At 36.5% G+C, this 26,286-nt stretch overlaps 1 protein-coding gene across 7 annotated transcripts in view; it reads left to right on the top strand.

The window, feature by feature from the left end:
- Window positions 1-26,286, top strand: part of PRKACB (protein kinase cAMP-activated catalytic subunit beta) — a 74,716-nt gene that overhangs the window by 16,445 nt on the left and 31,985 nt on the right. The window contains exons 1-2 of one of the 7 annotated variants that reach the window (XM_030033602.2): window positions 21,056-21,304; window positions 24,012-24,081. The exons of 2 other annotated variants lie outside the window; for them this stretch is intronic. In XM_030033602.2, coding sequence (XP_029889462.1) covers window positions 21,233-21,304; window positions 24,012-24,081 — 142 coding nt within the window. In that variant the 5' untranslated portion in view covers window positions 21,056-21,232. Of the gene's footprint in view, window positions 1-21,046; window positions 21,305-24,011; window positions 24,082-24,582; window positions 24,879-26,286 lie in introns of those variants that run through there. 4 more of the 7 variants (XM_030033600.2, XM_030033601.2, XM_030033607.2 and 1 more) reach the window with 4 other exon arrangements.

The raw sequence follows: 26,286 nt of genomic DNA, 5'->3' as shown, positions 1-26,286 counted from the left end.
TGTCATAGGATACTTTTTAACTCTTTGTATTTCAATAAGATATTTTTATCTCATATTTCAGGATAATACGGATGTTTTAAATAGTAAATGCTGGTGGCTCTTTCAGATTAAAGACTTTGCATTTTAGTATTTTTAACTACTAGATATTAGTTAAAATTTTCTTTGCTTAGAGTAAAGATTACATTATTTCAGTGTGGTTTTTGGTATCTTACTTTGCCTGATAAGAATAGGATTATGCAAACCCTTTGGAGGTACATTTCTTTTGCTGCCCCTTCTTGCTGTCACTTTTGTGGTGTTACAGTTTGGATAAATTTTTTATGGAAGTGAAGGATGGAAATGCAGCTTTCCTATTCTTGGTAAATAAAACAAAAAAATCCACCAAAACTCAAACCAATCAAATTAATGTTTTCAAATAAAAAAAACAGGCAGCACACTGGTGAAATATTTCAGGAAGGAGAACTATAGCACTTGAGGAATGTACCTGGATATCATTTGGTAAAAATGTGTGTATGTGTGTTTCTGAGGGGGGAATCAAAGACACAGCAAGAAAGCCCCAGATACAGTTTGAACAGTGGAACATGGCCCGTGAAAAACGTAGCAAGGTATTTTTTGGCTGAGTATGGCTCAATAAGCCTTATTATGGACTTCTCAGTTTCACTTCTTCTTTGTAGAGGTAGGTTTTTATACATTCTTTGTAAATACCCAAGATTGAATTACGATAATCTGCAGAGAGCAGCATCTCACTTCTTCTTGTTCAAGTGGTGAGTGGATGATGGAAATGGGTAACCAGCTCAGGTCAAGTAGGTAGCAATGTGCATTTGTGTAAGCAGCGTGGTTTTTTTTTCTTTCTTTCTTTGCTGACTTACAGCTGTAGTGATATGTACTGTCCTGAAGATTATTTTGCTGTACTACCTAGTCATATTTCTTTACTTTTGATTCATCGTTTATTATTTATATCAACAAGCTAAAACATGAATTTTCAACTGATGCATCAGTTTCCTTTCCTGGGCAGTTAAGTACCAATACATGCTTTCTCTATAGAAACTGCTTCTCAGAGCTTGTGATCACATGCCACCAGACATACAGTGTGTCAGTTTATTTTGCAAAACTGATGCTTTTCTCGCTGCTAAGAACATTTGCAATTCTTATATAAATTTATAAGCTCTAAAAAAATTCTGGTGCAACTCTTCCAGTTCTGTCAGACCCTTATTGTCTGTGAATAAAGAGTCAGCTTAAAAATGAACTTTTATGGCCATAGAGGTCTGATAACAGTTAGAGGATTCCTTGCTTTTGGGCAAATTAAAATCAGTATCATGGGGGGAGGGGGAAGGCTTTTATTAAGGAATTGAACTTGTTTCTCTTATTCCTATGTATTCTTCTTAACGATTCTTCTTGAACTTTTCAGATGCAGTTAGCATACACCCCACCCTCTTTTTTTGTTGCACGTTTTTTTTCAAGCTGTCTTTTTATCTAGGTCTGTTTCAGCCAGGTTAGTGTTATGTCTCCATTATGGTTTTGTTCAGATTGGAATTTATACAATAACACACACACACACATCACTTCAAACTATTTTCTATTGAAGTTCTATGTGAAAGTTATTTGATTTCATAGTTACCAAAAGTTCAGCAATACAATGCATAGGGAATAAAATGAAACCATAGTTTCCTCCCCACTTAGTTCTTACTGTTCTAATCACATTGTGGAACAAAAAAAAATCATTCTTCAATGCAGTATCAGAACAACTTTCTCCATTGTATTATAAAGTGAAATGTTCAAGTAGCCTTGAAATCTTAGCAATTTTGACATAACAGAGTTCTTAAGCTGGTATGCTACAACTTTGTTTTATTCCTGTGTTTGTTATGAGTTAGGGGATCATAAGATTCTGTATCTGTGACTGTAGATGTATTGGATACAGAACCACAGTGCAGGTGAAGTAAATGTAAGGATTAGGAAGAAATCTGAAAAGAAGGCAAGGAGATTGATAGAACTGTTTGTCATCAGAAATATGGAAGGAACTCAGTATTTTCAAAGTTTGCCATTCTTCTGTTTGAAAACTTTTCTGAGGGAGACTTCCATATCTAATGTGACAGGTTTGTGGGAGGGCCTGCTGATGAATCACCTCTTAATCTAGATGATACCACAAGGTGATACTTGGCTTTCAGTCTTCTTTTTAAAAAAAAACTCTTTAAGTTTCTGTAATCAAAATGAGAAAGAAAGAAAAAATAGTAATGGTGCAAAATCAAATTTTAAAAGGCAGGAAATGCAGAATTAAAATTACCTGGGTGACTGTGGTTTAGCTCCCTTGCACCTATGCATTGTGAGAGAGAAAACTGCACAAGTATATGCTCCTTCTTTCCCCCACCCCCAAAGGATCTTGCTACTTTCAGCGCACAGGACATTGAGTGGTACTCATTAAGCAAATTCTATTTTTTCTTGGGAGCTTTTTTCAGAAATCATTATCTTAGTATATGACTGTTCTGCAAACATTGAATTTACGTTTACAACATCCTGCTAAATGAGAAGGTTTTCTTATTCCCATTTTACGAATAGGGAGCTAAGGTGCAGAGAGATGAAGGTAAAATGTTTCCCTTTATTTAGGGAGCCCTGTTTGATGTGATAAGGGCTTTCTTGGGGCACACAATACATGAAATCCTCTGAAGTATTCAGGTGCTGTTTATATAGATTTCTGTGGCAGTTAAAATTGTTTCTCTTTTTTGTGAAACAGGCACCCAAATACCATTTGGTCATCATGGGGGATAGAAAAGCAGCAGTACACACAGCTCAAAATAGCATGGTTTAAAAGGAACTTGTCACAGAGCAGGGATAGTGTCCGCTCCTCAAGGATGGCATTCAGTAGCCTTCATCATCAGCATGTCCTGCTGCTTCCCAGAGTTGTGTAGATCTTTCCACCCTGCACAGAGGAGTCCTAGAGATAAATTTCCTTCACTACCTAATCCTGAGTAACTGCCAGGGCAGTTCAGTACACTGTACTGCAGGAGGTATCAGTCTGTGGAAAAATGAATACATGACTGTATCTGTTGTTATAAAGCATGTGTAAAAAAGGGCCATGCTGAGGTTACTAAAATGATGCTAATTCTGACTGGTTTTTTTAATGCTTTTGAATACCAAAATATGAAATACAAATAATGTTTTTAAAACATAGTTTTCTGTTTGAAATAAATTACATAGACAAGTACTTGTTTTTATAGTTTGATTTGTAAATGTCTTCCTATAAAAAGGCAGTAACTCATACTAGTCAGCTATTGTCTTCATTCATAAATAGTCATAATTAGTATGACAACAGGTTGATAGTGGATTAGTTCACCTTATCTAATGTCAGTTAAATTTCTGCTTATTATTTATCAAACGTACAATAAAGCTAAGGGGTAATACAGTAGCTTTTTCAGTGGCAAAGTTTGTAGCTTGTATATTTTTATGCTCAAGTTGGAGGACTTAATTAAAAATTTTCAGAAGATGTCAATTTGTATAAATACTACCTCAAGTTTAAAAAAGGAAACTTGGCATCATGAGAAGGGAATAGGTACTGGTAATAAGCCTTTGCTCGCTGGAATTATTAGGAAGTTCTTTTGCTAAATTCAGAAGTACTCTTAAAAACCCCGTTAAAAGCCCACCTGTCTGTGTTTTGTAAGAATAACAGAAATGTGTGAGGCTATGGTATCACAGTATGAGAATTGTTTGTAGATATGATTTGGCTCTTATCTGAGGTCAAACCACAGTATTTGTTGACCGTCCTACTTAGGCGTGATGCACTGAAAATCTGGGCTGTTAAACTTGGGAGTCATATGATTGTCTAAATCCTTACTTCTCAGTCGCAATGTTCCAGAAAAACAAGGCAGAGGCAATGCAATCAGGCTTAACACTCCTATTGCTTTTAACCATTTCTGAATTTCTGTTAGGGAAAGTATAGCTTTTAGGAAAATTACTAGCTTTTTAAAATTAGTTGGCACTATTAAGCACCTTTCATCTGAAAACTGGCAACTAACTGCAAATATTTATTAAACAATTTTTTTTAGAAGGCTTAGGCATACAGCAATATAGTGAAGTGACTTCTTATAATTACTGTAGGCTTATAGTAACACTTCTAGCAACTTAAAATAATGTGTATCTTCATTTTTAGCATTTAAATTGGCAAGTCTGTTAGAGAGAAAACTATACCTTATTTTATGGCAATTAGTATATCAATTTACTTCACGTTCTCAAAGTGCTTATTAATTTTAGCTCAAAATAGATCAAATGTACCACATGTGACTGCTGTATCATAATACTACTTATCTATTTTTAAATCTAAATGGACTCTGGGAAAGTACTTCACAAACTTTTGGCTTCTATTGCAGAGCAGGTTTCCTATGTATTTGTGGGTAAACTGCCTCCTAATGGGGTCCTGTATTATCCATTGGTATTTCTGGCCAGGTTTCAAGGCTTTTATGTTTATTAATCAAAAAAACTGAAATAAAACTCAGGTGAATTGTGTAAATCCTTTTTCAAAATGAGCAAGCTGGGGAGACTCCATCTTCTTCATTCAATCCTGAAAATGTTCTGATATTGCAAAAGAAAATGAGATGTATGCTGTAAATCATGAGCTCAGAATTGTATTGTGGTATTTTGTTTTGTAAATATTTTCTCTGTGAACTTATATTCAACACCAAACAAATAATTGTTTCCCTGCGTGTATGTTACAAGCTTTTAAAAACATATTCAATGTCTCTTATTAAAAATATATTGACTAATGGAAAGCAAACAGTCTCAGCTTTCTTACTCTGTAATCATGGAGTCATGGTTCAAAAGTTATACATAAGTTAATATTTCTTTTGTAATGGTCCATTGGGATCTCCATCTCCACTGCATATGGTCCAAGTTAAATGGTAGGACTTTTCTAGCAGGATCTCACCTCACCAAATTATCATAGTCATGAAAATGAATAAAGTAAGAGAGAATCTCCAAGGCAGTGAAGAATTTTAGTGTTCTCTATGTTGAAGGCAGCTGTAAAATAAGACAGATAAATCTAAGGAGAACAGATGAAATGTTACTGAACTGGTTGGTTCCATGGTTGCATCTGAGTATGCAGTTGTGCTGTATGCTAATTGTAGTTTGGCTTTTGAGCATAAATCTGTGTAATTGCCATTTGTAGTAATGCAGCCTGAGAGTTACAAAGACAAAAATACCATCAACAGTCAGCACCACAGAGATGATATCAGTATTTAACAAAACATGATAAAGGAACATTAATTATCTTTGGAGTCTGAACTGCATCATAATTTGGGATCCAAGGGAGTACCCTTAGGTGACAAACATTGACAAACACAACCCACAATAGACTGCAGATATTTTCATTGCTTAGCCTATGAGCCAAATAGCAGTAGTGCGATGTGGGTTTTCTGCAGTTACTCTTCATGCTGCAGTCTTGTCTCTGGCTGAAGAGATACCACCCCAAGGTCAGATTTTTTTTTTTATTTTTTTTTTAATGTCATATAAAGACATCAACGTGTTAGTGATGTTGGAGCCACTAAGTTTTACAACTTAAACATCTTAATCAGATACAAATTAAGGAGGATATCAAAACAGATTTAACAAACTAGTGTTTGAGGCATTCTTTTTTCTCAGCATGCCGAAAGTGTATCTGTAGTTTGGTATTCATATCCTGAGTCAGCTATTGCTAAGTCAGAAGTTGCTAAAATATTGAAGAATATTAAAGAAGTGGGTGTTCAGTCTTCCATTTATGCACAGTTGGCAGTCAGTAACTAAATTCAGTTTTCATTTCAGTTTGAGAACTGAAATGAAAAGAGTTGAGATAATGAGATTTTGTTGAATCAATTTTTGGCCTTTGACCTTTGAAAATTAATGTCTAAAACAGAATTGAGCGTGGAATTGTATATCGACATGGAGTGTTGTCCTTTAAGTTTGAACGGCTGAAAAATTAGAGCAGTGAGGGGTTAGGCTTTTTTCTTCTCCATGAACAGTGATAGGGCAGACCTCTTCATCTAGAAAAATTTTGCCTATGGTCTTGGGGACATGGATTGTACATCTTTCATTTTTTGTCTGATTCTCTTTTTTTAATGAGGCCATAGTTGGCACTTTTTTTTTTTTTTTTAAACATGAGAGAATAAAACTATTCTAATTGTTTGGGAAACTACTGGTGAAGATGCCTTTTCTTGCTCTATACCTTACACTTAAACTTGGGGTTTGCCTCCACTCATAGTAGTTGTTTCAGATGCAGAGCCCTCATCCTGTCTGTCCTTAGCTCCTTGTTTCAGTTTTACCTCCGTCCTGTGTCAGCTCCCTAATGCAATCTTGCATCAGGACTCAATTCTTTGCCTGTGAGCCCTTCCTCTGCTTTTTTTTTTTTTTTTCCTCCTTTACTCACCGCCCCACTACCCCCCGCCACCGTCCCGTCCCGTCCCTGCCCCCACCCCTGTTCTGTTGTGAAATTTTTATTTTTGATTGAATGTCAGAGACATTCTGGTGAATTCCAGTATTGTATGTTCCCTGTGTTTGTATCATAGTTGTTTCTGAAGTGGACAGTTAATGGCAGAGAACAGGAAAATATTTTAATTTTAAGCTGTGTATTAAGAGCTCACTAATTATTTGTAAGCAAAGAAGAAAGCATAGTTTCCTTTATCTTTTGTATTTCAGCCTGTTGTATCAAGAATTAATCTCAAGGTTGCTGGTGTAAATATTACTATCATATCTTTAAAAGGTCTATTTCACTCTTTTGAATCAAGATATTTTCTTAGGAGGCCCTAATTTGGCATTTGAGTTAGGACAAAAATCAGACCATATTAAATGTGGCTTTTGTTTCTGTATACTTTTTATTCTCTTAATCTGTAGTATGTCAGCCAATTTAAATTGTTTACTGTCAGAAGTCTGATGTTAATCCATTTTCTTGGCTGATGCAAAAAAAAATTTTAACAACTTTTGAACTTAAGCATGCCAGTTTAAGCATATGAAACACTAAAATAAGTCTTATTTTTAATTTAAACAAAACCCAGTCAATTTTATTTGAAATTGTTTCCATATTTAAGCCCTAGTTTTATATAAAATTTCAGGGTACCGATTATTTTTAGACTACACTTATAAATTAATGAAAACAGATGGAATGTATGATTAGAAATTTTGGCATATTGAGTAGTCAGGCTGAACTGAAAAATATTTGAATGTATAATATGTGGGACAAAATTATGTCAAAGAGCTATTTGATTGCAAAACCAAGGGTGCAAAAGGATGCTTTGAAGAAAGGCAGAGAAAACATCTGAGTTTGGCTGCACTGCACGCTTTACAGGATGTGAGTATGTGGCCTCTTGTCTTCCAAATGGCTGTGTCCCAGTCGGGTGTCTTTATACTTGCATCTCTAGATGTGAATTCACTCCTTTAAGGGAGTGAAACAAATAATGTCTATAAAAACTCTCCAAGTGACAGGGAGGGAGAGAGAGAGAGACTCTGGTTTTCAAAAACGCTGCTTAACATATATATTCATATAATGATGCTCATATATGATGTTCAGAATTAAAATATTTACCAAGAAGCATGGGTTGCTTTACAGTATTGAGAAGAATTTGTCTTTGTAGACAAGGAGAAGATATAAAGGTTCATGCTGAATTTGTTGCCCTGCTATTTTCATATCTATTCTAGGTGACTGCCAGCATTTTGTTATCAGGGTTGTTAGTTACAGTTTTGTTTGGAGTTCTACTGAAAGTATGCTTTTTCTTATTGGTGTTCCTTGAGCTGGTTGCTTTAAGTAGAACAAAATTTGTACCCAGGATATCAGCTTGTCTTTTCTTTTTCTTAGGGTGAGTATATACATACCCATTTTTCCTTAGAGGAAGGAAGGAAGAGAAACTTTGTGTTTCAACATGAGGCTGCAGGTTTTCCAGCAAAGTATAAAGCTTTGATCTTCTAGCTGAAGTTGTTGTAATTAAGGAGTAAGAGAAACTGATTTTAGGTTAGATTTATAAATCTTTTCTGTGTAGGCTGTGTAGAGTGTTAGGAAGGAACTCAGTGAGCTACATCCAAGTGAATGCGTGTGAAGGAAGCATAAGAGAAGGTGGAAACAAATTTGGTATCCTGTATTTGCTTTTGGACCATTTGCCTAGTCTGCTTTGTTAATTTTGTGAAATAACAGATTGATGAACTATATACAATTTTAAATGCTACAGTCTCAGTGGAGGGTGGTGATGAACATTAATGAGGTGCTTTTAATAAAGACTGTTCCTTAATCTAGTGGTGTAGCTATTCAGTTATGAGAGTATGCTGCTCTGTTCCTACAGTTCATGAGTTGGGTTATCCTACACAAAATGAGGAGATAAGATACCTTCCAAGCTTGACATCCATATGGTATATTTTTACTGGGTTTGGAATGCTGTGCTCCATAGGGGCTGGTGCTGCACACAGACTAGTCCAATTAATGGTGGACATAATTTAGAGTTACTGAAGCAGCCATCATTGATGGAGTATGGACTGCTGTTGTATTTAATCTGCTCTTAATTAGCTCATGGGCAGAGGTCTTAATGAACATATACCTGAAGGTAATAAGGAGGGTGCAGAGATGTATTTAATCCAGTAATTGTGACCAGTGAATCTCCAGAGAAAACAAAAATTGATCAGGTTATAAACTGTTAGCAAAATCCAGATGACTAATGAATCTTTTAGTGCTGCTTTTGTTTTAACTAGGGAAAGAGCAGCATGATTTGAGTTAGTTCAAATAATTTCCTTCATGATCACCTCCTGCCCGTTTCCTCCTTCTCTTTCTACCCATCTTTCCATATGTGCATTTTAGCCCTGCAACATCCTTAGCACCTTGTTAGGTTCAGAATTGGATCATTAAGGACCAAAGTAATATGTTCCCATTTTGATATGTTTTCCAGGACCTATCTATTCATTCTGCCCTCTGAAAAGTTTTGTAAGAAACTGTATTCAGTGTGCCAAAGTAGTATTTTACTTTGGTGGATATAGTAGGGGTTGCATAGATTTAAGGCGTACATGAAAAGGTAATTCAAATGTAGATTTCAAACTGAGTAGAACTTATAATCGCATTCAACATGGAGTCCCAAAAGCCATTCATCTTCACAACTGGGCTGCGTTTGACATCCTGAATGCCCAACAAACTCTTCAGAAACCATGCAGAGTTGCCTTAGCATTGTTAACCTTTCATAACTTTTCAGAAAAATTAGGTACCAGCAGCATTTTCAAAAATTAAAATAATACATCGTTTGCCTTATTTGGCCGATAAATCTGTTGATATTTTCTTCTGAAAGTGTCATCTTTACAGAGGCAAAGGAATGGAAATGTCAAAGTAGGTTACCTAATAATACATAAGCAGTCCTTTTCACTTCAGGTAAGTATTCATTTAGGCTTTCATTTCAGTGTAATTTAAGTATTGGGGGTTTTTTTGTATCATATACAACAGGTGAGGAGAGGGCTCAGTAATTGCAATTACAAAGTTCATTATTTTGATATTTCACTTAAATGGGATGCCATGTGTTTCCTTCCAACCCTCCACCCCCCCCCAAAGATTGGAGGAAGGTGGATCTTACAGCGGAAATAAGTTTAAAAATTCGCCTGATGTATTGTAACTGGTACGTCATTTTGGCAGTTTTCTTGGGCAGAGTTTAAATTCAGAGAAATTGGAAGAAAACCAGAATCTTCCCACATGCCACGTGACTCCCAGAAATAACAACTCTGTATTGAAGTTGTTAGGAAAAGTTATGAGCATCTGAGACCAGCTCTAAGTGAAACATGTTTGTTCTTCCAGGAGGAAGAAAAGAAGTCTCTGGCTAGTTAAAAAATTTTAGGCATTTTTATCAAAATTAAGATAATAAATTCAAGAGATAATGTGTCTTCCAGCTCTGCCAAATTAGAGCAATTTTTGCTTCCCAGAAATTAGAAGGGCCCACATGATGCTATTGTAAGGTAGACTTTACGTATTCAAAATAGGCATATTCAAACCTTTTTTTTTTTTTTTTTTTTTTTTTGGTAGTAATCATGGATAGGATGACCATATCAGTGCAAGATTAAGGACAACATTCCCAGTTATTAGCAGGAACCCCCCAAATGGTAAAGCCTGTGTAGGCAAATTCTCTGTTCTCCCTGCGTGCAATTTGCAGTGGAGGTGTGTGGTAAAGCTGTCAGATATTTCAGACATGCACATTTCTGCAACTGTAGACTTTTTGGCAGAGAGATCTCATTTAAGGATTAAAATATTTGGACATTTGTTATTTGTCACAATTATCAAATTCTGACCTGTGTAGGTTTTCTGTGTGTTGTTTGGGGTGGGTTTTCTTCGCAAGAGTCCTGCTGATTAGGACAAATCAAAAGAAATACCAGTGGCATCCCTTGAAAACAAACACAAAACCTGTCTTTGAGCAGTTACTTGGTTTTCTTGGCTTGCTTTCATACATACGGTCATCACATAGTAAGCCTAAGCAATTTATAGTTAATCTGTGGAAGGCCAGAGCAAGACTCTCAAAGCTCTTTGGTTGGGAATTGTTAGCTTTTGGGTCTGTGACAGACATTTCTTACCGGGTAGGTCTCTTGGCTTCTGAGACTAAGGTGAGAATGGAGTTAGAGGTGTGTAAATGTTGAGATGACTTACATTGTCGTGAACTTCTCCTTTCTGTAAATATCAGAAACAGAAACTAGTGGAAAGAAAATTGGAGAGTGAACTTTCATAGTTAATATTGTTCAGTATCAAATGCATTGGACCTATGTTGCAAAAAATTTCTTTACCTATTAAAGTGTTCATTAGCTCAGTAGGCAAAGAGAAAGATAACTGCATGGTAAAATTGTGTTTGAATACAAGTTTGGATAACAGCGGTATAGAAGAGTCTTGCAATATCCTTGTTGAGGAGAATATGAGGTTGACTGTCAGTGCTTTGAGGTGACCTACTGCAAGAAGCTGCTTTTAGTGGCATTTCACAGCATGAAATGACAGTGTTTTTCAGATGCATTTTTAATTATTGTTTGCTCCTATTTCTGTTTAAAGCAAATGAAAGATAAATACAATTACAACTAATGGATGTTCTTGTATCTAATTAAAAAATAACTTCAAGAATATTTGTAGTTGGTTTACCTGTCAGCTAAAAGTTTGTTACATTTAAGAAAAGAAATATTTTAAAATCAATTTAAATATTGTTGAACTGTGGAAAAGTTCGTTCTTTGTGCAGTCGAATAGAGTGAGCTATAATGGATCTAGCCAGAAAGAAAGAAAATTATTAGAAAGAAAATCTTTGATTTTTAAACAAAATGCAGAATTGCCAACCTTCTTGGTATAAAGATGTTATGTATTATCACGTACTGATTTTGCACTAAAGCAAAATTTGTATGTTCAGCACAGCTTGTAACTTAATCCCTGTAAGCTGGTGAAGGACATCACTAGTTTCTTTTGATCTTACTAAAAAAAAAAATCTTTGATCATTTTGCTTTGAGAGTGAAAACGCAATTGCAAGGTTGTGGCTGCTTGAGGATACAATATTAAGGAATTGTATCTTTTCTTTGCTGTCACTCATACCGCATGCTGAGCTGACATGCCATGTGAATTGTTTGATTTTTGTTCAGAGAATTACGAGTAATGGTGTATTTTATCCATACTTGCTTCTAAAGCTTTTCTCAGAATTCTGTGTTGTGAATAAAGACATTGATATAGCAACTTCTAGAATTTTGCTCTATGAATTCTTAATTATTATTCTTAAAATTGTCTTTACTTGCATTAATAAGTATCAAGTGAAACACCATCTTGGCAAGTTTACATTAAGGAAAAGAAAGAAAAGAAACAGCTATGCATTTACTCGTGTAATGTTTCTATCCTGCAAAGTGCTTTCTGCTTTCCTGTGCTTTAAACAAATACTTGAATAAACTAAATATATTTGTAGTCATGTATTTCTCTCAGTCTTAGTAGGTGTAAGAGTGAGAGATAGATCTTCTGACCATTCTGCCTACTGGCAATTGCATCTGGCAATAAAAAGTTTTCTCAGTTTCAAGATAGCTGCCTGAGCTTTAGTTTTTTGGCCTTTATTGTAAAGTAACACTTGGGAATGCCCAAGGATACTATGGACTGGGAAGTAAAGTGCCTGTTTGCTTACTGGTAGCTGGAAAACACATTTCATAAGTAGCAGAAGGGGAAAGCTTCATTTGAAGTATTATTTTTTTTAACTTGTAAATTATTTCTCTTATATCCAAATGCAAATATTATTTAAGAATATATCCGGACTGCTAATAAATAAATTCACCTTACATGAAACAAACTGGATATAAATTATAATTTATAAATTAAAACCCATCACGGATAGGGAAAAAATTAAGATCTGTGCCTTAACTGCTACCTCACTAAGAAAAATACCCAGTAATTAGAAAGTTGGTGTGTGAATTATTTCCCCTCTAAAAAATCTGAGATATTTAGTTGTGTTTATACAACACATTACAGATGAATGACTGAGTACTTTTAAAACTTACTGCTTGGTATTACAGTTTTCGTACCTCACACTTTGTTTGGTCTTAAGCCAGCAGATGGCATTTGTTACTCCATTTAAGTGCAGGCATAACGTAAATTCTGTACACCCATTGTAATTAGCTTCAGTATATAGAGAAATCCTGTTGTTTGAGGTGTACTTCTGATGCCTCTGTATTAATGCAAGTTCCTATTACTAGGATACTGCTTACTTAGCACAGTGTGTATTAGGAGCATTTAACAAACTTTGAAATATCCTCTTACACATTCTATAGCCTCCTGTCTTGGGGCCAGCAGCATCCCCTCTACTTTTCAGGGATTTATTGCCGATTTTCCACTCTAGCTGCTGTGGAGGATAGTGCTAGTTCTATACTAATTCAGTCTTTCCCCTGTTTTGCAGAGTATCCGAAGCTGAGCAGGCTGGTAGGAGGGGAGGGCGCAGGACACTCCAGGGCAGTCTGTAGGCCAGCGGTAAGGCGCAGGAGCACAGGGTCTCTTTCTGACACAAGTAGAGGCGCGCGCGCCTCCGCATCACATGACCAAATGTTTGGTGCTTTAGACCATGCTTTATGAAAGCCACTACTGTATTCTGATTTGCACTTTTCCATCCTATGAAGAAGCACTGTCCCTTCTGATGAAGTAACTTCGTGTTTGCTTGCTTTTTTATTTGGATATTTTCCTAATTGAACCTAAATGTCATATAATGGGGGAACACTCCAGTTTTGGAGGAAAACAGAAGCATTAATTTAAAATATTTAGCTCAAAGTGGAGTCGGTTGTTTTTGTTTTGTTTTGTTTTCCTCTAGAGAAATGTGCTGGTGATTTAAAATGCAGACAGGCTTCCTGAAAGAGGTACTAAAATTATTCTAGTTACTCTAGTATTTATCATTCTGGTCTTTTACTATACAATACACAATCTGATAGTAGAGTGTAGCTATTCCTATAGTGAAGAATTTTTATCTACAAGACTTTAGTTTTGGTAAGCATTTTACTACTGTCCCTTCTCTCACTTCCTCCCATTATCCCATATCAAGAATTAGCTCTAAGTGTGACCCCAGATCTCTCAGGTTTAATTATCATTTGTTATGTGAGGCACTCTTGACTCAGGACACAAAATGCTTAATTTGTCCTGAGCTGCGGTTTTCAAACATAAATGTGCCTCTTATGGGGCAGTTCCTTAGTATAACTAAGTGGCTAAATTGATTCTTGAAAAAGTAGAGCTCATCAGCCTGAAGCTTTCTGTAGCCAAGATCACCTCCACAGCAGCTGCTTACCCGCAGGAGCCTTTACTGGTCCTGTGAGAGGGAGAGATCTTCAGCATCATTGTTCTGATGGGAGGTGGGCCAGAATTCAAGCAGGTGGCTTCTCCTTCAACACAGTCAGACATTGAGCAAAATGTCCAAGTTCTTAGTGTGTTTCTTCTAATTCAGGAACTTCATCTTACTCATTTTGATGGAGAACCCATTAACGCTCATTATTAATCAACAGTATATTTTGTTGTAAATGAAGTGGACCAAAACCTTTGTCTGCTGTTAGTTTTTTCAGAGAGACAGAGTTACTGAGGTCATATGCTAAATTTCTTCAAAATTGAACCTTGGATTTTAATTTAAATAAGTCCATACACTTCCCTGGTTTTTGTTGTACAAAATTTCTGATTGTATGTGAAACTATCTTAAATAGTGCTATGAAGTATTTATGGAGGGTTATTTGAGTAGCTTATCATCTGGAAGGGCACAGACCAACCAGATTTCTACAAGTACTTTGAGAAGATTTCTTGTACTTATGTGAAAGCAGGTATTTCAAAGATGGATCTTCGCTAAACTTTATTTTATTATGGAGCTATTGTGTAATCTTCATTCACGTTCTGAAAACCTCTATCTTGCAAGGTGACAGTCAGTCCAGACCGTAAGCACCAGCAAGCACATCATCTTGAAGGAAGCTGTAAGAAAAGCAAGGAGGAAGGAGCGTGTTAGAAAGGAGAGGAATCCAGTTCTCTTTGGCGAGTTGGACAGTTTTATGGAAGATTTGGCTTGTAATGAAAGACTTCTCTGTCCCCTTCTTCTCAACACTAGATTTGGGACTATGACTACAAGCTATTTGACTTCAAAATAACCAGGTATTTGTTGATAGAAATGAGGAAACTTGATCTGCTGCCATGGTATGTGTACATGGAAAATCACATCATCTTTGATGAATTTGTCAAATTTTGACAAGAAAACTGACAGGAAACATGAGAGCTTTTAGCTTGCGTATGAAAAATCGGATGCTGAATACAAGGAGGGTCTGACTTTTTTCTGGTTTTTTCTTCTCTACATTCTTAGTTGTTTGGTTTTTTATTCCTTTTGTATTATCATGGATAAAAATTAAACGATGCTGTTGTACCATGCGAGCCTTAATTTATGCTTCCTGATGACAGATGAAGGTATTAGATGTCTGCTGCAATTAAGCTTGTGTACAGTAGATGCCAGTAGAGGTCTACTGAGTCAAAATAGAAATATGACCAGCATTTCCATAGCAACAACTTCCTCTTGGCAGTCCTATTTATAGAAGTGCTGCAGTCCCAGCCTTAGTACTGCTCTCAGAAGGGCTCAGTAGTAAGGGTTAACCTTTTTAGATAAAATGTACACATAAAGGTACACTAAGACTGCATGGGTTTACTTTCTTGTGTTTTATAAAACAGTGAAATTATTGGTTGTGTTTATTTTGTTTATAACATTTTGAAAAATCTTTGTTTCAAAATGGAAAGCCATTAAATCTGTAAGATAGGAGCAAATACTGCTCTTCCGTGTGTTTAAAAAGAAATGCAAGCTAGTGGCGTAGTGCTGGACATATAGTGAAAATGAAAATATATCTGCTTTTTCAATAAGCCTTTTTCTGCCTCTATTTCTACCCATAATTCTTTGAAATATGCATGCCTGGCAAGACTCAAAATGGATTGTGTTTAATTACGTAATTTCTGATGAAAACGTTCTTTTTTTTTTTTTTTTTTTTTTAAGTTATGAAATCGCTATCGCTATACTATGTTTTACGTCCTTTTCTCTCAAGTTTTATAAAACATCTAGAAAAAGACCATACATATTTCCTTAGGCTTATAGCACAGAACACTTTAGGTTCTTTAGCATATAAATGCTTATAAACTTTTGTATTTTCTAGTTCACAATTAGACAAATTATTTTCTTTTTCTTAAATGTGTTGGCTGCATCTTTCAACTGATAAATATTTTATTGGTCAATATGAGACCTAAATTCAGCAAGATCCTTAAGCTTTTAAAAGTGGAGGAACCCTCACTAACACTTTGTATCAAATTATTGCTCACTCCTTTTGTAATAAATAATAAATACTACAGTTGGACTTTCATTGTTGAAATAACTGATGCATAAAGGAAAAGATGTGCTTTATCAAGCCATCAATTTTTAAAGCAAATAAATAAACTGTCTTTAACCTCTAGAAAAAAAAGTTCTTTATTATTCATTTATAAGGTTTCTTTCAGTTATTTTTCCATAGATTACAAACCAAATAAATATGGAGAAAATGTTGCGGTATGTCTTTTTTACTTGTGAATGAAGGCCAGTGCTGAAAAGGAGAAATACTAATTTTAAATATTTAAATAAGAAGATAGAAAAGAATATTTTTATTTAGCCCTTGAAGAGAGGTAGAAAATGTGTAAACAGGTAGATTAAGACTCAGCTTTGTAGGTAACCAGGAAAATAGTATGTTTCAAGATTTGGAATTAGGACCTAAATTTAAGTCACATGGAGGTGATCTGAAATTTATTTTGCATCATGGATCCATTTTTCAAGGTCCTGTCAAGGAATACAGTTAATTGTGTTAAAAACTCCCGTATGGTTTTGATCGCAAGATATTCATGGTTAACCTTCATTAAACACTAGAGAAGACACTCCCAGTTTTGACAGTATGAGGGAATTTCAGTTCTGTATATGAAACTAAGAAGTATGGCATTAGATCCTAGAAGTAAAAAAAAAAAAATACAGTTCAAAGATACATAGGTGTGATGTAGTTCTTAATGTTTTTCTGTTTTGTACTTCTTTAAAATTCAGGAATTTCATGGTAACTTTACTTGGGGAACATTTTAAATATTTTACAGTTATAATGTGTGCATTTTTCTGTATTCAATTAAAGAAGGACTGTACAAATTGTGCCGTTACTCAGCCATCTAGGCTCTTCAAGGAAAGGAGGGTGCTGTCTTTCTCAATCCTTAATTTTTAAGGCTTGACTGGTAGGGTAGAATTGTGTCTTAGAAATTGAGATATGATATTTTAGCAGAGATTATTAAAAAGAAATTGTCCACGTAGCTACCTTATTCCTGATTCTTTTTCAGCAAGCTGAAAGAGTCTGTGGCTAGGTTATAGTGCTGTGTGTTGTTACCTATGGTTGAGAGTGATACACTGGGCGTCAGCCACTGGGAAATGCACACAAGGTTATTGGTTGGCCATGAGGAAAAGCATAAATGGTTTTGTTGCCTTTATTAGATTAGAGAACCACAATATTGGCCTTTTTCTATGGCTATCATCATTATGTTGTTTTTTATAAATTTGTGGGAGAGTACCTTAAAAATTTTTACTGAAATATTATTTATCAAAATATTGTAACTTACACGTCATGTTCACATTCATAGCTGAATCTCTTACCCACCTCTCTGGGGTTTTTAATGTGTTTTAAAATATTGCCAAGATTTAATGGCTAGAATTTAGTGAAAATAAAATTTCTGCCTGAAGGAAATTCTTAACATTTCAGTGTTGACTTTGGCTGCAAGGAGCAGTTGGAGCTTTGTTATCTCTTGTAGAACAGAAATTTTAGAAACCAGTTAGAAACACTGAAGTAACTTTTACATTTTTCTGTGTTACTAACACTTTCCTTAAATTGTATGCCTGGCTGGTTTGAACTGAGTTTGTCTGGGAGTGCTTTGGAAGAGATGGAGCTCTGCAGGCAAGTGGAACCACCATGCCGGCACTGGGCCCCTGCCCCGATGTTGCTCAGTCAGGCACCAGGGTTGTCAGCTCCCTGGCATACACCAGGTAGCACACACAATGTGTAGCCTGGGCAGCTGGGGTTTATTTTGCAATAAATATGAACAAAGAGGGGATTTTCAACACTGCCCGGCTGGAGAAACTGATAGGAGACCGGGATGGCAACTGACTAGTCTCAATGTCTTCAAACATTGTTTTTTAAAAAACTGACCTGAAGTAGGCTGGTTTTTTGTAACAGAAAGGTTTCCTAGGCCACAGAGACTGTCTGTAGAGTAAAAGTTATTCAAAGTTAAATGCATCCTAATCAGGCCTGATATTGTATGGGTCATACCTGTGCACAGAGGTTGACACACGCCTGATCTGACTTTTGTAGCATTGAGTGGGTAGAACATCTGGATGTTCGTGGTCTGGCTGGAGCACAGCCAGCTATTGCTCTTTTGGGAGGGCATACGAGCTTAACCACAAGCACTGCACAGCTTTAGATCAAAGCTGGCTCAGGTTCTTCTTCCAGCTCGGAGCATGAGTAAGATGACCTCAAGTCTGTTTGCACATGTCTGTATAAGCATTTAATTGTATTTAAAGATTTACAAACTGTTCTAAGGAAAAGCAGTACTGGCTAGCAAGTGGAAATCCTACGACAAGCAGAGCCACAGAATTTTGCCTTGGATAAAGTGCCATCCATTGCTGATTAATGAGCTTTTGGACAGTAAAATACTATGTCGGAGCTTGTGGATTCTGTGCTTCATATATAACATATAAAATACTTGGTGTGGATAAATTAATGTTGCATAGATTTGGAAGATTAGTATGTGAGTAAGATGAGAGATTAAATAAAAGCGAATAGGAGGTTCCACCTTTAAAAGTTGTGGACTTCGTTTGAAGAAATTGAAGTCCACGTGGGATGTGGACTTCACAGAAAGTCGGTGTGGTAGTATTTTGTGTTATCATTAGGCAATGACAATCAATACCAAAAATTTCCTGGATTAGGAAAGCGTATTACTATCTGTGTAAAAATACAACCAGTACTTTCTTTGCATGTTTTGCATGTGGAGAAGAACTTCCGTAACAGTGTTCGCTGGCAGTAGTTTGTAGAATTCTGGCAAATCCAGGTTTTCTCTTAGGACATCTTCTAACAATCCCTTTTTGATAACCTGTTTTCACTTAAACCAGTTCACTTCAGTGATCTCAGAGGACGGATGTTTCTGCTTCCTATTTTTGGCACCTAATTCAAGCGTCCAGGTTAGTCACTTGCGTGCATTCAGAGCTCTGAATTTTGGTGGGCAGAGTTGCTCTCTGACAGTTCCCACGTCTCTCCATTGACTCTGGCAGGTTGGCAGACTCTAACTTACGTAATGTGAAGTGATGTGATGTGTATTTTGTAAATTACCCTCTTTCAGATCAGGGAAATGTAGTGGTTTAATTGAAGACTTGTGTGAAAGATAAGACAACAGTAGTGTAAAGGCTCAGAACCATGGTAGAAGAGAGAGACAAGCACACCATCATACCAGGTGGCTTTGTTTACTGGAGAAAACAGTCAAGGTCAGAGAAAATAATGTTCTCTTGGAAGGATTCCCTGGATGCCCAGAGACTTGCGGTGAGCTACAGGGGAGCATGGCTGTTCAATTCCAGAGGGGCTCTTCCAGCCCTGGAAAGATCACCAGGCAGGGAAATAAGCATCTTGTTCTTGTCTAAGTATTTCTTACACTGCTGTATGGAAGGTGGCATAGCATTACTCTATCATAAAGTGTTTGGTTATATATGGCACATAATATATCCCCTGTGCCTATTTGTGACCCCTGATAAGGCAAACGGATCCCCGTGGTCTTCACTAGCTCTTGTTTCTGGCAGCAGAGCCTTGAACCGATGGGATGTCATGGAAGTTAGCATTGGTCTTGCAGCAGAGCAGGTGAAAGGCTGGAAGGTGTAAGGTGGAAAAGGACCTGGAATGGGCTGGCATGCAGGGAAGGTTGCAGCACCTGACCCTGACCGGGGAGAGCAGCCTGGTCACCAACAAGACAGCAGGTGCTCATCTAGCTTTGCAAACTGGTGTGTAAAATGTAAGCGTTTAGTCAGTTGGTTCCAAATTTCGAACAGGTGCTGGAGAAAGAAATTACGTTTCCAGAGTATATCTGGAGCCTGAAAGCAAAGGGCGTTTCTGTGCTTTGCATAGAGTCTAGAAATTTAAACCATTGTGTTGACTGAGGCCAATTACACTAAGTCTAGAAGTGCCTGTTAGGAGCAATGTAGCCAAATCTGTAAAGTCTGTCCCTCGGCACTTTTATTGTTTTATCGTTATCACAGGCGGTTTGTCATCATGCGTTTTTTTTCTGAAGCAGTTATGAAGAGTAAGAGCTGTTATGAAATAGTTATGTAATGTCCAAGGATGGATATCTGCTGACATTTGAAAACTATTCAGTGAGAAGTATGGTGGTGAAAAATGAGAGGTATGTCTTTAACACCTGTTGACTGCAAGACAGGAGACAGATTGTGGAAAAGTTATTTCAATCTTTCTTAAGAATAGCCTCAATTTTTAAGCTGCCACATCTTATATGTGCAGATGATATACTGGGAAACCTGCCTAATGTATGTGTTTCCATTTTCACAAAGTGAATATTTAGTATTACCCATTGTAAGCATGCAAAATTACATAATTTGGAAATTAATATAATTTAATGTTAAATACAGCTTTTAATTTCTTTTCCTTATGTTTTGCACCATTAAAAATTATGCTTTCTAGACTTACTCTACAGTTGAAAATACCCTAATTTCTTGTGGGTGAAAAAACTTCTTACGCAATTCCAGGAGACTTGCATGCAAAGCTTTTACATAAGCAATGTTGAGAGCTGGTGACCGTGACTTTGTGACTCTCCTTCCAGCTGCCTTTGGGGCTGGGAGAGTGAGCACGCTGCTAGATAAGGATCTGCCAGCGCTGGTTGTTCTGGTACTTTATTCCTGAAAAAATTAAATGCATTTGGTTCATTCTTGGATTAAGTAGAACCCAGTTTGGATAAGTATAATACAGTTGTGTTTGTGTGTACATTGAATTCTAACTTTTTCAATCTGATTTTTCTCAAAGGAGGAAAAGAATACTTTTTTTTCCCCCCACCCTATAATAAAATAATAGTTTATTCAGTAGTTTCTGCAAGTAACCTCCTTGCTTAGAAAGTTGTTCAATTGAAAACATGAGATTACTAATGATTAGATTACAGCTGGTTATGTTTGCTATGATGATGGTAGTACTCCATCTTAGTAACAGGGGAAGAACTGCAGAATAGTCACTTTTCTTTTTTCACGCATGGTTGTGGTAAATTAAAAAAAAACATATCTGCCTTCTGATCTTTACTTCTGAACAAGTTGTTTATAGTATTTTAACATAGAATTTATATTTAAGTATAAAATGTGATGCATTAAAAAGCTGTGAAAACACATGATAGAGCAATAATTGCATATTTTTAAAAAAACCCCACTTTTCAATTGACATGAAAAGAGACTTTTAGCAATATAAACCAGTACATTATAGAGCTTTTCTTAACAGGAAGTAGAAGAGAGTAGTGGTTAGAAAACACTGCATACAGGAAGCTTGACACATGCATAGCTTTTAGTGGCTCTGGGTTGTCCAGCTCCCTTTAGATATTTTCTCTTTTGCTTTTGTAAAAGTCGCCAGTGTGTATAGATGGCAGCTCAGAAGGAGGTACCTTGTAACCAGTGCACAGGGACAGCCACAGCACTGCAGAGACTGGAAGGTTTTGCTAATCGCCTTTTCCATAGACATTCCAAGAGTGGTGCGCATGAACAGAGAGCGGCTCTGGAAAATGAGAGCCAACATTGCTCTGAACTTGCTGTCCTATGGGACAAATCAAGTAAGTAGGGGTTTTTCTTTGTTTTATAGATATTCGATCTTTAGTTTGCCTAGTAAGTGAAGAACTTGCATGTTTGTAATCAGTATGAACACTGATCTGTGATACGCTCCTGGGGCAGTTTTACAATTCCTTACCTAAAGGTATTAATTTGAAGAATAGCATATTGCACCAGGCAGGGGAGATGGGGGGCTGGCTCATGGACTGGTGGCTGGCAGGAGAATTTATCCCACATCCCTTCTTTTCTCTTAAAGCACAGTTGACCCCAATTTTTACTTCTAAATTACTTCCTTTATTTTCAGATTAAATGAGCTAGTTCAGCAAAAATAGAAAACTCAATAAAGATTGTAATGTTTAAACTTTGGAATAGGCAAACATTGCTGCACAGATTAAACTTCTAATTACAGGGCTTTTTATCATTCATCATTTTATTTTAGGGATATATACATCAGAATGCTCTATACAGTGGTAAACAATATAAAATTGTGTTTGGTTTTAACTGTTACGTATTAATTTAGTGTGCAATGCTGACTGTCATTAGCTTTAATTTCTTAATTAGTGAACAGCTTAAGGTATTATTTGTATGGATTAAAACTTTTCATGATTGCATTTTGGGTAGTAAAAGTGAGAGATTTAAAAAAATATCACTATCTAAATAAATTGACATTTGATTTTCATTTTTTCCTTTTAAAGCCATGCATCATTTTGCAAAGGAGTTATTGTCTCTGTTGTTAAATACTAATTTTTAAGTGTTACAATATGGTAATTGATGAGAATTTTGTTCCATGTTTCAGATTCATTGATAGATTTGAGATAGCACGATTTTTTCAGTTGAAAATAGGCCTTATTGGAAATGCTCAGCATCACAGTGTTACCATGAAGAAAATCAGTGCTTATACATCTCCCTGCTTGCAATTTAAAATATTATATGAGTAGGGAGTGAATCTGCTCTCAGAGGATAAGCAGTAAACATGGAAACAAAAAGGTGTTAATGCATTGACCTAAAATAGATCAAATCTAGGTCTCCCGAATGAGATGAGAAAGGATCGACTAGTTTTGTTGGGAAGATAAATGATGAAAGCGCATAAATTCTGAGCTTCCACTTCTCCAAAATATTTTCAGCTTGGTAAAAATAGATGCATACTCGTGTTTATATAGAAGCTTTTTTATGTAAATAGCTATTTGACACTAAAGCTTTTTTGTTTATATAACATGAAGAAAAAAAAATGGTATTGACCTACTGACTCTTAGAAATTGTGACCTGTTTGTGTACAAGTTTCTACTATTTTTTTTCCCCTCTATTTAAGGCAGGCTTCCTCGTATGACATGCTTGATGAGGAAATGGACTGTCGTGTCTCTTGATGATAAACATGGTGAAAATGGCTGTTCCGCGAATGCTATTTTAAGGCATAATTAAGCACAGTGGTTGCATGCAGTTTTTCTGAGCCAGAGTTACTGAGCTGGTAGCTGAATGGTGGTTGATTGTGTAGCTTTGGTTTTGGGGTGAAATTCTGAATCTTTATCCTAAACCTCTACTCTCAATTTGTAGATTGTTTTTTAAAAATAATAAATAAAAATACTGTAGGTATACATGGACTAAGTCTACATTTCAGTATTCTCATTTCACTACCACTGTAGCCAAAGGAGTGACAGAGAAGATAAGGAATACAGTGGAGGGAGTATTTCTGTCTACTACTGACTCCTAATTATATCTTCAGAAAAATACATCATCTGTGAAAATTCTTTGTGAAAAATGAAAGAGAAACAGGTTTGGTTTGGTTTGGTTTTACCTGAGAGTTGAATGTCATAGAATTGCGTAGGGTCACTGAATTCAGGTTGTAGATTAATTTCACAGGAAATTTAATGAATAAGCAGCGTTTTAGAAACATACTGGTGTTTGTCTTGTAAGAATAGTTGAATATTCTCAACTATTCTGCTCATATCACTGCAGCTTAGAAATGTTGGTGTAAGGTTTTAGGTGAAGCTAAATAGCAGACAGCATGAATTACTCTTGAAGTTCAAGGCAAAAGCACTATTTTTCATTCCTGAAAAAAGTTTGGAAAGTGACTTCTCAGAGTTTTTGTTGGTTTAGGTTTGAGGTAGAATCCATTCAAAAAGGAAGTTAATATATTTATACCTTCTGCTGTAATGAAATACTGTAACAGGTCTGTTTCTATGTATGTCCTTTTACAAGGAGTTACTGCTGAAGCTATGGATTTGCTGAAGGGGAAGGAGCTGTTGCTTGTCGGGTGGAATTTGTGTTGTCAGTTGTCTAGTGTTGTGGGTTTGAGTAATTTGCCATGTGGTCAATGGCCTTAGGGGTTTTTCGGTGGTTGATTTTGAAATTTAACATCTTTGCGTCGTTATTTTGATATGTAAAACATACAGGTTTTTCTAATGTGCCTTGGATTCTTGGCTGATGCATGAAACAAATGCATGTTTTGTAAAATCCTCAGAATTCAGTAGGACAGAGGTGGCTCAGGGCACCATGGGCCTTGGAATCTGTTTTAAAAAGCTGACTGAGTGCACCTGTGATTGTACAGCCTGAACTGGTAACCAGGTTGGTTGTGCTGCACAGCCAAAGGATGAAAGGGATGTGATGGTAGTCATCAGAATGATTGATGTATTTCATTCTTAGTTTAGATATCTTGACTGTGACCACTTGCAACTATATGGAACCTATGTTTTGATTTTTGTTTTGTTTTCTTAGTTGCTTGTTGCTCTTCGAAAGATTGAAATGGGAAAGGAGAATGAGGCTGCTGTTTTTGAATGTCGACACAGTAAGATCAGTGTGAATCTTTTATTCTTGAATTGATACAAATATTTTCCAAATCTGTGCATAATGAGAGAACGCATTAACAACTTGAATAACTGAAATGGTCAGGAGAGTCACCACTAGTGCATCTTTCTGTCATCTTCATAGTCTCTAAATTGCAAATGGATGGGTGATGAATAGTTGAATATTATTTGGTCTCTTGATTCAAAATAATATCAGTATACTTTCAAATACCGTGGAACGACTTACAGAGATTTAGCTGAATAATTACTATATATGTGTGTGTGTAGAGAAAAATACATGTGAAATATGAAATAATGCACAGAGTACATTGTGTGAATTGATTAAAGCTTTAGAATAACTACTAGTTGGGTACAAGTCAACAGATAATTCTGGTCTACGGTTGCCATGGAAACAACCAGTGCTTGATATAATTGAGAACATCTTAAAACCTCCTGGTGTTTGCATGCTTTTTTCCCCCTGCCATTTTGAGTTGCTTTAGACATGAATAGGTAGCATTGGTTAGAACAGTAGTAGTTAATGAGCAAAACCAAATACCCGTGTCCTGAATATTGATTTTGGTTTACTACTGGTATCTTGTGCTTCATAGTTTTTTGCATCACGAGGAGCTCATAAGGAAGAGCAGCTTGCTGGATTCTGTGTGCTCTGTCTTTCCAGTTAGTGTATAAGTGTGTTTAGAGATTGAAGCACTGATTTGTTAGAGATTTAACATACTTCATCAGCTGTTGGATTAATATTAGGAGCAATATGTTTCTGAAAACTAGCTTTTCAGCATGAATGGTAAGTCTTTTCTATTACCTTTGACACTATTTTTTTGTTCCATCTTCACAATCAGGAAAAATCTACCAGGTTTCCCTTTCTTGTCTGCATAGCTGCATCGACTACTGATCTCTTTGTTTTTGTAATCGACTCACTGTGGGTGTCTATTAAAAATTACTAGTCTTAAAGATTTGCAGGTTTCATTAAACATTTTGCTTTGCATAACTGGCATTTAGTATTTGAAATTTTATTTTAAAGCTTTCTTTTAGAAATAACTGTTATAAATCATTAAGTAAGGCACAGAATCTGATTTGGAAAATTTTATAATTGAATGATATACGTGTCGGTTCACTTAATTTTCTGTGCCACTCATAATAAATTATTTTATGTGAATTGATACAAATCAGAGAGGCCTTCTGAAATGATTGTAATCATCACTTAAAAATTGTAAACCGGCTTTTGTTGTTTTTCATCTGAACGAGCTTATTCTTCTATGTTTTTTATTCTTTCTAAATGATGGGGTAGCAGAATAGTTGAGGTCATTCATGGAAGTAGGGGAGGGGAGTCTCATTTGAAATGAGATACTGTAATAGGTCTAGTAAACCTATCAGGCAGGTATTTGCTTTCCAAAACCACTGTGACTACTTATTATAAGGTACTTTGAATTTAATGGAATTATGAAGTACTATATTCTTCCTTGGAATGTTATTGAAAGTTGTACCTAAATCTATAAACTCTGTACATTTATTTCCTTAGAAACAGATATCCTTTGAAAATTGTTTGCAGAAAACCCAAATGTGTTAGTTTCTGAAATGATGCCTTTTTGTTTCAAGCAGATAGTCTGGAGCTTTGGAAAATGACTTGAGATGGTTAGAGATTGCATGAAAAGAAAGAACAGTTAATCACATATGTGGGGTTTGTGTGCATCTCTGTGTGGTTTTGCTTTGTCCTACAAATTTAAAGGACCATTTTTACGAAGGTTTCACTTTTGTACATGGCATGAGAGAAAGAGTGGGAGGAGTCATCGCCCTGCCTTATCTAATATCAGCTTATATATACTGAACTCACACAAATGCGTCGAGGTCGTCTTCCCTGGAATGAAAAGCGTGGCTGTCGTTTCCTTGGTGTACAAAGTACAGTATACAAATGTCGAAACCGGTACAGTTATAATGAGACAAGGTTTCCGAACTTTGTACGTGCGTTACGGAGATTTTACGTTACAGCGTCGCGGCCGTTGAAGTAAGCCTAAACGCGGGCTGTCCCTGAAGGAGGTGGCCCAGCCTCCCCGGTGGCCCCGGCCCCGCGGGGACGCTGGCGGGGGGAGCCCGGCGGGGAGCCGGTGCGGGCCGGCGGCCGGCGGCAGCCTGACCGCCTCCGTGGGGCCCGCCGACGCCGACCGCCGCTCGGCCTCTCCGGGCCGCGAGGGTGA

Source organism: Aquila chrysaetos, chromosome 12, assembly GCF_900496995.4.
Source record: "Aquila chrysaetos chrysaetos chromosome 12, bAquChr1.4, whole genome shotgun sequence".
NCBI classification, from domain to species: domain Eukaryota; kingdom Metazoa; phylum Chordata; class Aves; order Accipitriformes; family Accipitridae; genus Aquila; species Aquila chrysaetos.
The sequence above is the reverse complement of the archived record's forward strand: the minus strand, read 5'-3'. Positions and strand labels throughout refer to the sequence as shown.